Source organism: Cyphomyrmex costatus, unplaced genomic scaffold (assembly GCF_001594065.2).
Source record: "Cyphomyrmex costatus isolate MS0001 unplaced genomic scaffold, Ccosl1.0 scaffold525, whole genome shotgun sequence".
Taxonomy (NCBI): domain Eukaryota; kingdom Metazoa; phylum Arthropoda; class Insecta; order Hymenoptera; family Formicidae; genus Cyphomyrmex; species Cyphomyrmex costatus.
In genome coordinates this window covers 37528-54899 of record NW_017279481.1, presented here as the reverse complement: position 1 = coordinate 54899, position 17372 = coordinate 37528, and the positions used below count along the sequence as shown (strand labels likewise).

The window sequence follows — 17372 nt, the reverse complement described above, 5'->3', positions numbered from 1 at the left end:
TTTTACATTTATTTAATAATTTTATTTTATATATGCGATTGCGTTTGACGAATAAAGAATAAATATGTAAAATTGACGCGTTAATATTACACGGTTAGTGAAAGCAGCCTTGGGGATTGTTTTGATGTGCAAGGGCGGACACGAGTCGCACGTCACCCCTTCACCCGGCTCACCGATAATAAACCGTGCTGTTATCATTTAAATATGTTATTGTTTTAAGTTCTACTGACTGCTGACCGATATGACGCATATTTAAAACTATCGCAGAACTATCAAGAGTTAAATAGTATTAATATATTACCACGAAAAGTAACTGATTAATAATTATGCCAAAGTCTCGTCCGGATGGACAACTATGTAGTCATGTCTTCATGCTTGCACTGCCAATAGAGTTCACAAAAATATCAAAGGTCGGAGATGGCGCTCTCCGTCACGGCGCCCGCGTCACCCGCCGCGCCGCATCTCTAGTTCATTATGTTTTTTGTTCTTGCAGAACTGACAGAGTTCTTTGTGTTTAAAATTGTGTTTTGTTGTATTTTACTATTATCTGTTCATTTTCAGTATGTCTAAACGTAAGATCCGTCGCTCGAGAAGCTCATCTTATGAGGTAAAATCGAAAAGCCACAAACATCGCAGTCGTTCGCGTGGCAAAAAGGGGCGCACGAGACATAACCTGTCCGAAAGCCCGCCACACGCCAATTCTAGTGAGGCATCGAGGCATCGTTCGTCCTCTCGCGAGAGATTGTGCCAGATTCTATCTAAGCTCGTCGATTGCATGGAAAAACGCGAGCCATTGGTTAACCCTGACCAGTCAGGAATGTCGATTGCTCAGCTGTCGCTCGAGAATCACGTATCGCCAAATTTTGGCGATCTTGCAGACGAACAGACGATCCAAGGCAAGGATCGGGGCGGCGTACCAGGTATGTCCCCTTGTCGACCCGTTTCTCTTACACGGCAAAGAGGGGACGTAACCGACTGTTCCTATCTGCATAATTTTTTCTTTTTAGAAGGCATATCTCACACCAAGGAGGTAAGTGGTGTCATCTTTGATGTCCCGGAGGTTATTTCTTTAGAGGCTTCTGACCAGGACAAGGAAAATCTCCCTTCGGACGACTTTGTTAATAACCTGTTCGAAGTGCAGACACAGACATCAGATATATCCTCTTGGTTGCCTGTCATCCTTAATTCAACAAAGGCGGTTGTGCGTTCCGGCCTACAAGACGATCTCAAAAAGTCACTCCTTGCCAAATATGAACCTAGGGCGGAACTAGCTTTTCTCGTCCCGCCTAAGATAAACAAGAAGATCCGTCCCAATCTTAGCGCCACAGCAGTGACGCGGGATAAGCATCAGAGCCAGTCTCAATTAGAGGTAGGAGCCTCACTGAATGCCCTCGCTTCCGGTTTTTCGGACCTCTCCAGGCTGAGAGCTCTCCAGTCATCGTCGGAAGGCCGATTGGCTATGTCAAAGATTGCTGAGGGTATCCGACTGTTAGCCAACCACCATTTTGTTCTCTCTAAGACTAGGCGAGCATTCATTGTTCCCTCGCTAAATTTCCTCGGAAAGATGGCGTCACACTCGGCGGCTGTCGACGAATACCTTTTTGGAAGCAACTTTACCGAGGAATTAAATTAAATTAATATCCGCTCAAATAAATTTCCAAATTAAATTTAATATACCTCCCAGGTCAAGAACACATTGAGCTTATACTAGATGTTAGAAATATATATAAATTCATTATAATACCGGTATATGTGTTCTTGACCTGGGAGATATATTAAATTTAATTTGGAAATTTATTTGAGCGGATATTAATTTAATTTAATTTGTTGTACGCTGGTCTCACAATGCGTGGGGAAATAATTAAAGGGAGTTTATTTCAAATTATTATAGTTGCGTTTTAAAGACCGGCTGTGTTCGGCGCGCAATTTGGGGGAACCTTTCAACGTCTATTACTTGAAAAATATTGCGAAGAATATTACTACGTCGACTCGCCAGCAGAGGTCTATGGGTATTCGTAAAGTTTCTCGCAAGTGCTGAAATACGCGCATATCTGTATATATAGAATCTCGATTTAAGAACTAAAACAGGCGTCTAAGGTAGGCTCCCACTACATTACCTTACTGATGAGTCCAGTAGTGGAAGCCGGGACGAAACGCCAACTTGTGATATTCTTCGCAATATACTAAAAATTAGTTTTAAGTATTCGGTTGCGGCTGTTGAGGACTTTGTAAAGTCGAAACTGTCCGTATATATACCGGTATTATAATGAATTTATATATATTTCTAACATCTAGTATAAGCTCAATGTGTTCTTGACCTGGGAGGTATATTAAATTTAATTTACCGAGGAAGTTAATACCGCCCAGACGACGGAAAAAGTAGCTAATAGAATGGCTAAGAAAAATCAACGTTTTTCGTCGCAGAAGACTCAACCTCCAGCGGGACAACGACCAACGCAGCAGAGAAACCAGCCATTCCGCGTTGGACTTCCAAATACAAAAAACGATGTCAAAAGTAATGTCAAAACTATTACAGAGTAGATATAACAACACATGAAATACAAAAAGTATTGCATTAAAACCGTATCTTTAAAAGCTCTATAACGAAGTGAATACACAGAATTATGTAGAAATGTAGAATTTTCCTTTTTTAATTTTTAATTCACTCTCTGCCAATCAATGGTTAAAGCGAATATTTAAATTAATCATTATCGAAACACTGTTACATTTTGTAGCACTTTGTGAACCAACTGACAAACAACATACATGATAACTATGATAGTTATACTTGATAGGCTGGTTTTAATCTAAACTATTTTCATTACTTTTACTTTAACTATTTGTTTCATCCATCGGAAGTTTTTTGAGAGCAGGCCGCCATGTTCTTTTTTGAGTCATTAACAAATTGATACTCTGAAATTACAAGCAATTATTTTTTATTGTACGGCCTAGTATAAATTTCAAATTAAATCTCAATAACCAACTTTTATATTTTGTGCACTAAGAATAACATATTGCAGTTATTTTCTAGAAGACTGTAATATACAAATTCTATTCTGTTTTACTTATATATATGTATGTTCAATTTGAATTTGCATCTTGAATAATCTATCAGTACCTTTTCGTGGTACACATTCAACATAGAAAATATTCGTTATATGTACGTTCAATTTGAACTGGCAGATTTAGTAATATATCAGTTACTTTTCGTGGTAATATATTATATTAGATAATATCATTTAAAGTATTAAAGGTTTAAATTATTATGTTACATTATTAAATAATCATTTTAATTTAGAAAGGTTCAAAATTTTGGGTTTAATTTTCAAAGGTTGAAATTTATTGGGTTTTCTATTTTGTGGTTAGGTAATCGTTTTAATTTAGGAAGGATCAAATTTTTGCGGTTAGTTTTCAAAGGTTAAAATTTGTTGGGTTTTTTAATTGTTTTATACATGTTGAGCCTTTTCATTACTTATTTTTATTTTAAATACTCCCGACTGGTATAAAAAACATAAAATAAGCTTTGAAATCTTATTTAAAATAAAAATTTTCATTTTTATTAAAACATCTGTTTTAAATAACTTAATTTTTTAAAAATGAAAGTGGTAAAGAACGTTTAATCCTTTACAGAATTAAATTTAAAGAATTAATTACATAACTGGTACTCAGTCTTTCATTTTTTAAATAGTTTTTTATAGGATATAGTAATTTGACTTTAAATTATTTAAAACAGAGTGAAATCTAACCAATTAGTATTTTATCGCTTTGAAATGTGATTTTAACAGCACTAATCGTTTAATTAATATGATAATGTAATAATATGCACCGAAGATATACCTACGATATCACGTTAATAAATAAATAAAAATATATTGTCCAAAGTCGACGCGTTAATTAATACACCTCCGCCTCGCTTTCGCTATCCCCCTCACCTCACCGCACCGAGCGCAGAACAATACCATTCGACTGTAATGGGGCATTTGGATTGCACGCGTTGTTTATGTGTAGCTTTCGCTGTCCCCCTCATCACATCGCATCACGGAAAAAAACAATGCCATTCTAAATCGACTGTCATGGGACATTTCGACTGCACGCGGAGCGGTGAGGAGGAAAATGCATCTTTTGGCTGATAACATATTGCGGAAATTTTTTAGAAAACTGTAATATGCAAATTGTAATCTGTTTTACTTATATGTATGATGTTCATTTTGAATTTGCACCTTGAATGATCTATTAGTTACTTTTCGTGGTACATATTCAACATAGAAAATATACATTATGTATGTTGCAGTTATTTTCTAGAAAACTGTAATATATAAATTGTAATCTGTTTTACTTATATGTACGTATGTTCATTTTGAATTTGCACCTTGAATAATCTATCAGTTACTTTTCGTGGTAATATATTATATTAGTTAATATCATTTAAAGTGTTAAAGGTTTAAATTATTGGGGATCATTTTTTGATCAGATGATCATTTAAAGATTTAAGGGGATGCTGGAGTGACGGCCGAACTTGATCGAGGTCTGTAACACAGATTTTTCACCGTCCGCTTACGCTCTCTGGCGGCCACGCGCCGCCGGGCCACCGCCAGTCACTGTCTGTGTCTAATGCTATCTACCATGCTATAGCTCTTATTGCTCCTATTCACATTCCGAGTGAGTTGGAAGCGAACAAATACTGTCAGTACTAAAAATGTGTAATCTGTGAAGTACACATTTTTTAATAAGTGCTGACAGTATATATAAAATATATAGAATGTTTGCTTTCATCTAATGCCATTTTTAGCTTAGGATATCTGTCAAAACATAGGTCTGTTTTCTGTGGCAGAACTAGTACTTTGGAACTTGTGAGATGATATATGTTTGATATTTTGTTGAAAGCGAAAGGGTTCCAATGCAGGAACAGAAAACAAACTAAATACGTCAATATATATATATATGAATACATTGCACGTACATATGTAGCTGCTCTATCTGTTTTTGCTAATTCTAATAAGTTATATGAAATATTCAGATATCACTACTGAAGATCTCTAGTTTACGTACTCTATACATTTTCAGTACTGACAGTATATTTGAGAAAACAGCCTAATATGATATATTTGTATATATAATATTATACATATGTATAATATATTCCCAGATAGCCAAATTGTTATTGACAGAAAAAACTTTATTAAAATGAAACTTTCAATGCGCGACCACGGCGCGGGATCTCGACGCTACGTTGCCACGTCGGCGCTCCGAGTATGTTGGTTGCAGGCTGTGTCGAGCTGCGATGCTATGAATCGCTTTGAGACTGGAGACGGCTCACGCGCCGCGGACGAGAATTCAGAGCTTCATTCTAATAAAGTTTTGACTATCAATGGTCGCGTTCAGCAGACTCAACTGTTGCGGAGCAGATCTGCGAGTGCTCGCTGCTATTCGTTGATCTAAAAGAATATACCAATGGTCGCGTTCAACAGACTCAACTGTTGTACAACTGTTGCATGAAAGTCTGCTGAACGCACTCCGCTCAGTAACCGATACTCAACATGTTTAGTGAGCGGACGCCATTTTGTCCATCAAACTTTTTCTCCGCTATTTCAACTCAACATGTTGTAACACAATATGGTGGCACGCATGCGTAAAATATAAACACGAATTTGAGGTTAGAAGTCAGACGTATATACAAATGGACACTAATTTAAAACGATTTGCTTAATTTGTAAACTAAAGCTAGTATACTCGATTTTATAGCGCAAGTACATGGTATACCTAGTAGCGAGGAACACACGTAGACACGTAGCTGATTTCCTTCTTAGGCACAAATATTGTAGATCTTTTTGATGTTAATACCATAGAGATGTAAATAAATAAAAAATTCGGATGGAATTAGTCTCAAAATCTTATTTAATCTTTGTACGATACACGCTTGTAATTTGCGCGCGTGCTTCCACCCAGTGATACGCAGTATCTTGCTCCTTCGCGTTCGGGGATGGTCGAAAAATAATAACTGGATTTCTCTAAGTTTGAATACTGTTTATTGAATGGCTCGTGGATGCAGTGTACGGCGTTGCAGCGTAAAAGACATGTACAAAAGGATGTGACCGTTGCGTTGTACGAATGGCCGCGCTAGAGACAACAAACGAAGTGATGGCAATTGCGATTGCGAGTTCACCGCCGCGAACGACGAGCAGTTACGACGACGCACGAGCGCTTCGGCCAATCAGGCGCGCGATCCGGTGAAAGCGAGTTCGGTAGAAGTTAGGCGCCGGGCGCCATAATCAAATTAAATAAGTATACTTAACACGCCGCCCCCTTTGAAAGGGTGTACTTTCAATAAGAACACAAAAAAAAGCACGTTTGCTTATAATCTAGATAAAAGTGGCGCTCGCTAATGATAATGATGAGCGCATGTAAACTGAAATTCTCATACAAACAATAGGACCAACATCCCTGGTCCTTACTAGGCACGAAAACATATTTTACGAGTCTATTGGCAATATTGCCAGTTTAGAGAGAGGTCTAACGCATGACCCTTTGATGGTCCGAATTATGGTGGTTCGTGCAACACCGTCAGAGCCGGCGTGAGTTTCCAGAACTCGCCCTAATAGCCATTGCATTGGAGCTAGGCCTTGTTGTTTTATGAGCACGAGCTGTCCAGATTTCAACTGTGCACCTTTGTTAACCTTCCACTTATGACGTTCTTGTAAAGAATGGAGATACTAGGTGCTCCATCTTTTCCAAAAATGCTGCCTTATCTGGTCAACTCGCTGCCATCGAGTTAATCAATTCTCGTTCACGTCGCCTAAATCTCGGCAAGGGAGGCTATTCATAGCCGTTCCGACCAGAAAATGCCCTGGAGTGAGACAAGAAAAGTCGTTGGCGTCGCTACTTATTTGCGTAAGCGGACGTGAATTCAAGATTGCTTCAATCTCAGCAAGTACTGTCTGCAGTTCTTCAAATGTTAAATGGGCCCTGCCAACGATACGCGACATGTGATACTTGGCCGCTTTCACAGCCGCTTCCCACAATCCTCCGAAGTGAGGCGCGTTAGGTGGAATGAAGCTCCATGTAGTTTCTTGCTCGCAAAGGAATTGTCTTACGTCTGCCTGCACTTGCTGAGAGTTGAGGAAGTCTCGAATCTCTTTGATCTGGTTATGAGCTCCTGTAAAAGTAGATCCATTGTCAGAATACATACATGTTGGCTTACCTCTTCGGGAGATAAAACGCCGAAGCGCACCAAGAAACGCGTCCGAAGTGAGATCGCTCACCAGCTCGATATGGACAGCCTTGGTGGCAAAGCACACAAAGATAGAGATGTATGTCTTACGGGCATTTCGTCGTTTGCCCTCTTTTATTATAATCGGACCAGCGTAGTCCACACCACAGTGCGAAAATGGTCTCGACATCGTGACACGGCTGGCCGGCAAGGAACCCATCATTGCTTCTGATCGAATTGGTTTGACTCTGAAGCATGTTATGCAGCTTTGCAGAATCTTACGTGTACTTGACCGCAACGAAAGGGGCCGAAAGCGTTGCCTGACGGCGGTCATGGTAGCTTGCGCGCCGGCATGCATGTTACGCACATGTTCATGATTTATCACACGTTTTGTTAAATTGTGTTCGCGAGGTAGCAATATCGGGTGTCGTGCTTCAAGTAGATCGGAATTCTTTAACCTACCCCCCACGCGAATTAGCCCAATCTCATCTATAAAGGGCGATAGCGAGAGTAATTTATTAGATGTGCTAATGGGTTTGCCCTTGCTTAATGCCTTGTATTCCTCAGAAAACGAGGTTCTTTGTACTACCCTACATGCCGCATTCAGGGCGTGCGAAATTTCATTACGTGAGACAAAGCTAGTTGGCGGACTCGGACGATGTGTTTTACGGACCCTGAAACAATAGGCTAGAATGCGACAGAGTTTGTTCAGATTAGAAAATTTGTCCGTTAAATCATCAACTACAGAGCGTTCCAGGGAAACCGCGACCGCCGAGGTTACCCGCGCCTCCGGAATGTCGTCTTTGAGTTGAGTGAATTTTCCGCTAGGCCACTGATCCTGAGGAGATCGTGAGAAGGCCGGGCCTTGCCACCACATTGAAGAGTTCATTAATTCGTAAGGATCGGTACCGCGCGACAACACGTCCGCGGGGTTATCAGCGGATGAAATGTGACCCCAACATTCTGTTTTTGTCAGGCTTTGTATCTCGCCGACTCGGTTGGCCACAAAGGTCGACCACTTTCGAGAAGGTGATGTCAACCAATTTAAGGCTATCGTCGAGTCCGACCAGAGGAAGATAGCGTTGCGCGATAAGTCAAACGCGTTTCTAACCTTTTCTAATAGTTGAGCTAATAACAACGCCGCGGATAATTCCAGCCTTGGAAGAGATATAGTCTTGAGAGGTGCGATGCGAGATTTCGAGCAAAGGAGTTCCAAGCGATATTCATTGATGCCCTCTATTCGAATGTATATGCACGCCCCATAGGCACGCTGGTTGGCATCACAAAACCCGTGTACTTGAACGAGTCGATGATCCGACGCAAACTTAACGCATCGAGGAATCTGGAAATCGTTTAATCCCGGTAACTGTGACTTGAATCTGAGCCATCGTGATTGTATAGCTTGCGGTACGGATTCATCCCAAGAACAGCCTGCTTGTCAAAGCTCTTGAAGAATGAACTTTGCCGTAACTACAACCGGCCCTAGAATACCTAAGGGATCAAACAATCGAGCGGAATCTGACAATATTAAGCGCTTAGATACCGCGTGATGATTTACGTCAGTTTCGTACGAGAACCCTAACTTGTCTTCAGCTTGGTTCCACAAAACTCCTAAAACATGCGGATGCGCGCCGCTACTGATGATAGTTGAATTAATCCTCTGACCACCTACGTTGGTAAGCAGCTGTGGGCAATTTGACGCCCATTTACTAAGTTCGAAACGTCCTAATAGTAATAGTTGTGTAACCTCCTGTATTATAACCTCGGCGTCAGCAATTGTGTCTGCTCCTGTGAGCATATCGTCCATGTAAAAATCCTGTTTGACGCATTTCGATCCTACTGGGTATGTCGACTCGTGCAGCTCCGCCAAATATGTGAGGCATCTCGTCGCCAAATAAGAGGCGGAAGAAGTACCGTACGTGACTGTTATCAGTTCGTATGCTTATACGTCTGTGCTGGTATTGTCACGCCACAATATTCTCTGAAATCTCGTCTGAGAAGGGTCTACCAGAATCTGCCGATATATTTTAATTATGTCGGCTGAAATAGCTTAGCGATGTGTACGGAATAGCAAAATGGATATTAAGTCCTGTTGGACCACCGGCCCTACCGTGAGCGCGTCGTTGAGTGACGTCTCTTTACTACCCTTGCACGACGCGTCGAAGACTACACGGATTTTAGAAGACCGATCAGAGCCCTTGAAAACGCAATGATGCGGCAAGTAGAAGTCTTCCTCGAGTTGCTCGTTCGCCACCTTCGTATGTCTTGAAACCAGATACTCGTTCATAAATTCTGTATATTGTAGCTTCAGACTAGGATCGCGCTCAAAACGCCTTTCAATATTTCGCAGACGCTTAAACGCGATATCTCTTGAACTACCCAATTCGCCGATTATATGCTCTTTGATGGGAAGCTTTACCACAAATCTACCGTCCTGATTCTGAGACACGTTGCTTAGAAAGTGTTCGCATTGAGTTTCCACTAGAGTTTAACCAGTCGGATGCTCAACGCAATCCTCCTGGTGCCAAAAAAGGCTGAGCTGATCGTGTATTTGTGCGTTAGTTATAGTCGCGTGAAAGGACCGTACTTTCTTAGGATCTCCCCTTGAAAAATCGATTTGACCGGCTAAAATCCACCCTAAGCACGTTTTTTGTAGCGTTGGGTGTTTAGGTGAGGATTGTACTTGTCCCACGCACAATAGGTCCCAGAATATATCAACACCTAGTAATAAATCGACCTTAGAAGATTCGTAGAAATGCGGGTCAGCTAACTCTAAGTTGCGAGGTATGTCAAAGATGTTGCGATCGAACGCCGGAAGTGCACTTGTCACTTGCTCGGTCATAATACACTCGATATCTGTCGAATATGAATTTAAGCGAGATTGTATCCTTAAACGGACGCTTTGATTAGACTTGATGGTTGCGCCATCTACCCCTGAGATAACTACGTTCGTCGACCTTGGCTTTAAGCCGAGCTTGGTCACGAATCCTCTAGAAACAAAATTGGCTTGTGAACCGCAATCTAACAATGCACGGCACTCGATTTGCTTTCCGTGGTTATCATGAACGTATACAATAGCAGTCGAAAGTATAGTATGATTATCGTCCCGACGACTAGATGCGTGCAAGGCTAAGGCAGCTTGAGACGTTACTGATATCGGCTCCGCGCAATTTTCCTTGTCTTGATCTTGCGAGGTTGCGGCGGTCGCCATGTGCAGCAATGTATTATGCTTTGCCTTGCAATGTTTACAATGACCCGAAGGACATTTGCTAGCTACATGTGTTGTAGAACGTAAGCAATTAATGCAAACTTTACGTTCGCAAATCTCCGATCTTCTACGAGGCACTGAAAGAGCTAAAAAATCCTTGCATTTATAAATTGAGTGATCACCTTGACAAAAAGTGCATTTGTAGCCAATTGTTGCTGCACATGCCGACTGGCGCTTTGCCTGTGATGAATTTCGCGAATTATTACCTTTGGCAGAAACAGCGAGAGACCTGCCTGTCGCTTCTAGAATCTGACAACGGCGTGTTATAAACTCGAGGAATTGCTTCAGAGTCGGGAGCTCCGTGCCGTCTAAAGAAGACTGCCACTCTCGCAAAGTGGTTGTGTCGAGTTTAGCGCTTAAAATGAATATGAGAATATCGTCCCAGTGAGACGTCGGACGCTGGAGCGCTTGTAGGGCACGCATGTGCTTGGACGCGCCGTCCGCAATCTGCCTCAGCTCGCTGGAATTCTCTTTGACCATCGGAAGCTCCATGATGGCTTTAATATGCGTGTGCACAATAATTCTCTTATTATCGTAACGCTCCTTCAATAATCGCCAAGCAACCTCATAATTGAGATCTCCAGCGAGCTGATAATATCACTGGCCTCACTGAAAAGAGAAGAACGCAAGTATTGAAGTTTTTGCACATTACTAATCGATGTATTTGAATGTATAATTGAATTAAAGGTGTCAAAAAACGGAAACCACTCGTCGTATTTACCGCTGAAAGTCGGAAGGTTAAGTTTCGGTAATCGCACATGCGCGGTCGAGTCATGACCATCTGAGGCACTCGATAGCGCTGGCGACGGCGCTGAACTACGCGTCGATACTATGAATGATACTAGCTTTTCTCTAATTTTCGCTGACAACGCGAAATACGCATCCTCGAATCCTGGACGATCATTAGCTTCAGAATCGTCCAATGCTTCCATTCGCGCTTGAACCGTATTATAATCCGACCAACTGAGATCTAATTTCAACTTGCGCTCCTCGAGCTGCGCTATTACTGACGGCACCTTTAAGGTGCCTTTTCATGATGACGCTCGACGCTCATTTTCAGCGTCAAAAGGATCACATGACTACAATTGTTGCCAGCGACAACTGAAATCCGTGAAAAGGGCTTACAGCGTCAAATTTTGTGCGACAACTTAACCTACGCTTGATTGAAACCTATGCTTTTCGCACATCGGCAGGCGACATCTCCTTTGAGATTTTCTTTGAGCATGAGATCTGGCAGAAACTTGGCAAAGTAAAACGCAAAGACTGAATTAGTTTTATAGGTATATATGTCGCTTTTTTACTTATCTACATAATTGTAATCTACATATTGCAGTGTGAGTCCAGTTGGCAGTGATCAGTCCTGCAGTAATTTTTTTAAACCATGTTCAGAAATAAATATTACAAATGGTTACAAGAATGTCAAACAATGATTGAAGACAATGAGCAATCTAAACAAGTTTTAGTAGCACTTTTTTATCAATGAATTGCAAAAAAAAGGAAAAAAGAATTATCGAAAAAAGCGATATTGGGTACATCCAATCTTTAAAGAACGTTATAATCGTGGATTTTATCATGCAATATTTCCTGTTATTACTCTAGAAGAAACTCGATTTAGGAATTATTTTCGCATGACTCCAACTCAATTTGAAAACTTACTAAGTTTAGTAGCACCATTTATTACGAAACAAACAGTGATTCGTGAACCTATATCTGCAGCAGAACGATTATGTCTTACAATAAGGTGCATTAATATATTTATAAAATATTACTTTTTATAATATAATTTGTACTTATTTATATAAGTTTTATTTACATAATTTTTACTTATCTATATACAATTTTATTTATACGTAATATTTAATTAAAATGTTATTTCATTTAGATTTTTAGCTTCTGGTGATTCGATGTCATCTATTTCCTATCAATACCTTATTGGATTAACAACTATAAGTAACATAATCGAAGAGACATGTCACATCATTTGGACTTGCTTGCAGAAGGAGGTACTTCCTTCTTATTTAAATGAAGAAAATTGGCTTAACATTTCTAACGACTTTGAAAATAAGTGGAATTTTAACCATTGCATAGGAGCAATTGATGGAAAACACGTTCTTATACAGGTATATGTTATTATATTAGATTTCAAAACAATATATACCTATGTAAAATATTAAAACTCATAAATTTTTTAATATTTTTTTAGTGTCCGGACAATGCAGGTTCTGCATATTTTAATTATAAACATAGTCATAGCATAGTATTACTTGGAATTTGCGATGCAAATTATATTTTTACCTTTGTGGATATTGGAAGTTACGGCCGACGGAGTGATGGTGGAATTTTTAGAGATTCTTTAGTTGGACAAAAATTCCATAACGGTAAAATGAATTTACCAAAACCAGAACCTCTGATAGTAGATGGACCATCTTTACCTTACGTGCTTGTAGGAGATGAAGCATTTCAGTTAACGGAATACCTACTTCGACCGTATCCAGGAAGAGGCGGTTTAAATCAGTCACGATTAATTTATAATTATCGTCTTAGTCGAGCCCGAAGAATTATCGAAAATACCTTCGGTATTTTAGTTAGTCAATGGAGAATTTTAAAACGACCTTTGATCTGTACCGTGAGCAAAGCAATAAAAATTGTGCAAGCAATAGTATGTATCCATAATTGGCTTCGAACGCAAGATATTGGAATAAATCAATACATTGAGGAAACTCTTGTTGATCAAAATGAATCTACCGGGTTTATACCTGGTTCTTGGAGAAAAGATATCGAAAATAGTGCGTTTAGAAATACTGCAACATGTGGTAGTAATAATAGTACACGAAATGCAATTAAAATTCGTGACATATTTTGTAACTACTTTAACAATGAAGGAGCTATATCATGGCAATTGGATTATTGTTAAACATTTCTATCTTTATACCATTACTGTCGCTTTATGTTAGTTTATGTTGCACTTAAAGTTTAATTCTAAAGTTTGATTTATATTTTCAGTTGTCCAATTTACAAATTTTTCATTATTCCATTGCTTGTACTAATGTAAATATATTTATGCATTATCTATACAATTATTTTATGTGTGATAATTATTCTACATAAAATTCTAAGTAAACTGAAATAAAATAAAACTTCTGATTAGTAATTGTTTAAGTATATTTATTTAAAAACGTTTAAAAAACCAAAAATAATATATTCTAACACAAATTTTATGTATCTAGGACGAATGAGAGTAAATAATCGCCGCTGTTATAAGTGCGTAATAATATTTTAATTTTAAGGTTACAGAACCAATCCAACTTCCGGACGTTTCGACTGACTTCCAGTCATCTTCAGCATACAGCAAAATTAATTAAAACGCAATGGTCATAATCAAAAAATCCTCCGCTCGGTCAAGAATATGAAAGTCCATCCAATTTTTCAATGGCCGTTGAAATAGTGTGATAATCATTATCTCAAATGAAAAAATTCAAGTCCTAACCGAGCACAAGAACCTTAAATTAAATCTTAAATAACCGATCAAATTTCGAAGTCGTGTAAAATAACTTTCAAATTATTTTTAATTCATACAAACATCTTATTAATAATGGATATTATTACATATTGATTGATAAAAATAACTTTGTAATGCTTATTTTAATAAAGCGATGTTTATGAAAAAAAAACATTGTGCATCTAAGGGTGCGGTGGAGTTGCCACTACAAATGCTTTGAAGCGTTTCTTGATTGGTTAATTTGTAAAATTCTTTTTTCAGATTGGTTAATCAAACGCTTCAAAGCATTTGTAGTGGCAACTCGACCGCACTCTAAGAATGTTTATTTGTGGCTGTGTTTTTTAAAGTGTCATAAATTTTAAATTATTTTGAAAAATTCTATTAAATAAAAGAAATTATCACAGAAAATATTACATATTTAATGTAACATAAGATAATAGAATATTAATCATAACAAAAATATTTCATAGAACATAATTCTTTCATTAGTTAGTTATATTAAAATAAAGAACCTTTTGAGAAATAAAATATCTATAAACTAAATCTTTGCCAATTGTTTCTTCAAGATATGGCTAATATTTGTACCAAAACCGAAAAGAAAATGTAATTAAAATTAATTTAAAAAATTGCACTTTTTCATTCTTTATCAGTCTTAAAAGAATAATCAGTAAAAAAAGTATCAGATAATATATCAGTTTTACGTTGTACCAAAGGTAGAGAGTAATCCCATAATGATGGACGCTTTTGTACTTCCAGGATTAATAATTCTTCATCATCAAAGTTTAATTTGATTCTTGTATTTTCATTTATTTTTGAATATTTCCTAGAGACCTTTTTAAGTGGTTCAGAGATTTTTTGTCGCTCAGTTGAATCAGTTGATTGTGGTATTTGTATAATATTACCTACAAAAATATTTTAAATATGAAAATTATTCAAAGATAACTACATTTCTACTTAAAAATTCTTTTTCTTTATTTACTTCTATCTTCATGATAAAATGGCTCTTGCACTAATTGCTCGGTATTATTTACGTTACTTCTTCTAACAATTGTTACACCGTCATCTATACAATAACAAGAAAATTAAAATATTTTATTTTAATAAATATATGAACAAAATAAAATTTATCATATATTTATTATATTTTATCATGTATCTATACATACCTGCTAACGGATAAAAATATAATGTTTTAGGATTAACAATATAAGAACTGTATCCATCTAAACAATCATGATCTTTTATGTTTGCTTCATTACATATCTGCTCACATACTCCACATGTTTGGACAAATTCGAAATTCTGTGTAAACATAAATAATAATATACATATATTAAAATGTTAATACGCAATAATACTTTAACGTTCAAATTTATTAAGAGGTATATATATTCTACATATTTAATCTAATTTTTGTATTTTATAATGAAAAATTAAATAACTTTGGAATAAACACTGAATTAATAAAACAAGTAACTTAATTATTTAAAAAGAAATGTTATATACGAAACATGACGTCTAGCAAAGTTTAGTTAGTACGAAATCTCGATGAGGAAGGTTATACTTCTAAATAAAATAAAGCTCATTTTTCATTGTAGTTTCATTATAAAAAGAAATACCTCATCTCCAAATTCCATTATCTTTGTAGTACCTCAATTTATCTTGATTACAATTGATCATAACCGTTCATGCTCGCTGTGTGTGACGCACATGTGTGACGCTAGAAGTTGAGTTAAATTTAACTTTCAGCGTCAAACGCTAGCATCTAAATTGAGATCACGTGACCACACTGACGCTGCTTTTTAGCGTCTCATGAAATTGTACCTTAAGAGACGTGATCGAATCCACGTATGTCTTACAAGGGAACACAACCAAGTGGATCTCTCCGATTTAAATGAGCTTTTAGTATGTTGTTCTATAGACAAAAATAAGAGACACGTATTTTTTTATACGTGCGGAGTCGCATGTTAAGGGGGTGAAATCCTCCCTTGAAGAAAATCGGTTTTTTTCTTTCGAAACGAATATCTTCGAAACTATAAGAGATAAAAAAAATTTTCTAGAACAAAAATTGAATGGTTGCAAGAGTACTTTACAACTATAATAATAAAAATTTTTTTTTACATATATTTATTGTATACCCCCACCCTCCACTCTAATTTTCAAAAATTTTTTAATTCTTGATATGACGAAAATTAAAGAGAATTTTACGCTGAAAACAACGATGTGTATTTAAATCACGTTCCGAAAATCCATTTTTTAGATATGAACAAAAACGTCTCTTTATATGCGCTCCATACGTATTCGTACCGCGTTGGGAGCATAAGATACCGTTCAATGAATACAGTCCAATACGCATCATTATCGTACTAGTTATTATAAGAGCTTTTTAGAATAATGTTATAATAATAATAATGATGATAATAATAATATCTAATAATAATAATAATAATAATAATAATAATAAGGTAATTATTTAGAATAGAGGAGGCAGCACCGATGACCTTGACATATGTTATCAAGGTCATGACCCTAAGTAACCTCCAACAGGTTTTAGCCGTCGCTCGTCCTTTGTTAAAAAGTTATGAACAAAAAAAGTTTTAAAATTAACCTTTTATTTCTGCTATATACAATGTATATATGATATTATGTGCTATTCCACACTTCTCACTGCTTAAGAGATGTACAACTTTCACGCGAAACACAACTCTCAGCCCACTTTCTCCCCCCTAGAAAAGGATATAATGGAAATGTTAATTAAACGTATTCATTTGTATATATTTTGACTTCTCATTTTAATTAAAAGAAATAACATGCGTAGATACAGTAGGTTCTGCCCCCCTGCGGGGGGGGGGGCTCCACTACTGTTAAAAATAACCTAACCCAACCCGTTTAGTGGTGTAAGATAGTTCTTACTTCGCGTAGAAAGTCGAAACCCACGTACAATAGTACAGACATGTGTATTAACGCGAAGCAAGAGCTACTTTACACCACTAAATGGGTTGGGTTAGGTTATTTTTAACAATAGTGGAGCCCCCCGTAGGGGGGCGGAACGTACTGCATTTAGGCATTCACTTTACAGTGACATGGAAGTTGCGAGCTCCTTCATAGAGGAAGAGGTGGGATGAGAGTCGCTTTGTAATATCATTACACACATTATTTGGCTGAATTTATTTTTAAACGAAAATCAAGCGACGCGGTAGCGTCGCGACGCCAAGTGCATAAAATAAAAATATAACCGTTTGACATGATGACATGATACTTGATGCGTGTATATGTTCATGTCGATGTCAAATTCACGACGCTACCACTAGCTTTATCTCGAGTTTTCACATCTTGAAACTTTAGATTAAAATTACTCAGAATTTAAAAGCAGAATCAAAAATCTAAAAACACTTTTA

The 17372-nt window shown here is 37.5% G+C and overlaps 2 protein-coding genes across 2 annotated transcripts; both read right to left on the bottom strand.

Annotated features, from left to right (window-relative positions):
* Positions 1-6773: 6773 nt before the first annotated feature.
* On the bottom strand, positions 6774-10967 carry LOC108778879 (uncharacterized). The gene is made up of 4 exons (XM_018546189.1): positions 9795-10967; positions 9353-9647; positions 8699-9130; positions 6774-8638 (listed from the first exon to the last, which is right to left on the bottom strand). Exons 1-4 carry the CDS (start codon positions 10965-10967, stop codon positions 6774-6776), a joined length of 3765 nt encoding a protein of 1254 aa, XP_018401691.1.
* Positions 10968-11040: 73 nt separating this feature from the next.
* Positions 11041-15624, bottom strand: LOC108778878 (uncharacterized). Its single transcript, XM_018546188.1, has 6 exons — positions 15594-15624; positions 15141-15276; positions 14954-15037; positions 14683-14876; positions 11197-11491; positions 11041-11084 (listed from the first exon to the last, which is right to left on the bottom strand). The coding sequence occupies exons 1-6, from the start codon at positions 15609-15611 to the stop codon at positions 11041-11043; spliced, it is 771 nt and encodes a 256-aa protein (XP_018401690.1). The 5' UTR covers positions 15612-15624.
* Positions 15625-17372: the final 1748 nt, after the last annotated feature.

Excerpts from the sequence above, each read along its gene's own strand:
- LOC108778879 (XM_018546189.1), bottom strand. The coding sequence starts at position 10,967 with ATGGAGCTTCCGATGGTCAAAGAGAATTCCAGCGAGCTGAGGCAGATT. Across the intron at positions 9,648-9,794 it reads CAAGGGGAGATCCTAAGAAA|AATCAGGACGGTAGATTTGT; the intron begins GTACGGTCCTTT and ends AACGTGTCTCAG. Across the intron at positions 9,131-9,352 it reads CTTCGACGCGTCGTGCAAGG|TCACGTACGGTACTTCTTCC; the intron begins GTAGTAAAGAGA and ends AACTGATAACAG.
- LOC108778878 (XM_018546188.1), bottom strand. Across the intron at positions 15,038-15,140 it reads ATATTTTTATCCGTTAGCAG|ATGACGGTGTAACAATTGTT; the intron begins GTATGTATAGAT and ends GTTATTGTATAG. Across the intron at positions 11,492-14,682 it reads GGGATTACTCTCTACCTTTG|GTGCCGTCAGTAATAGCGCA; the intron begins GTACAACGTAAA and ends GGCACCTTAAAG.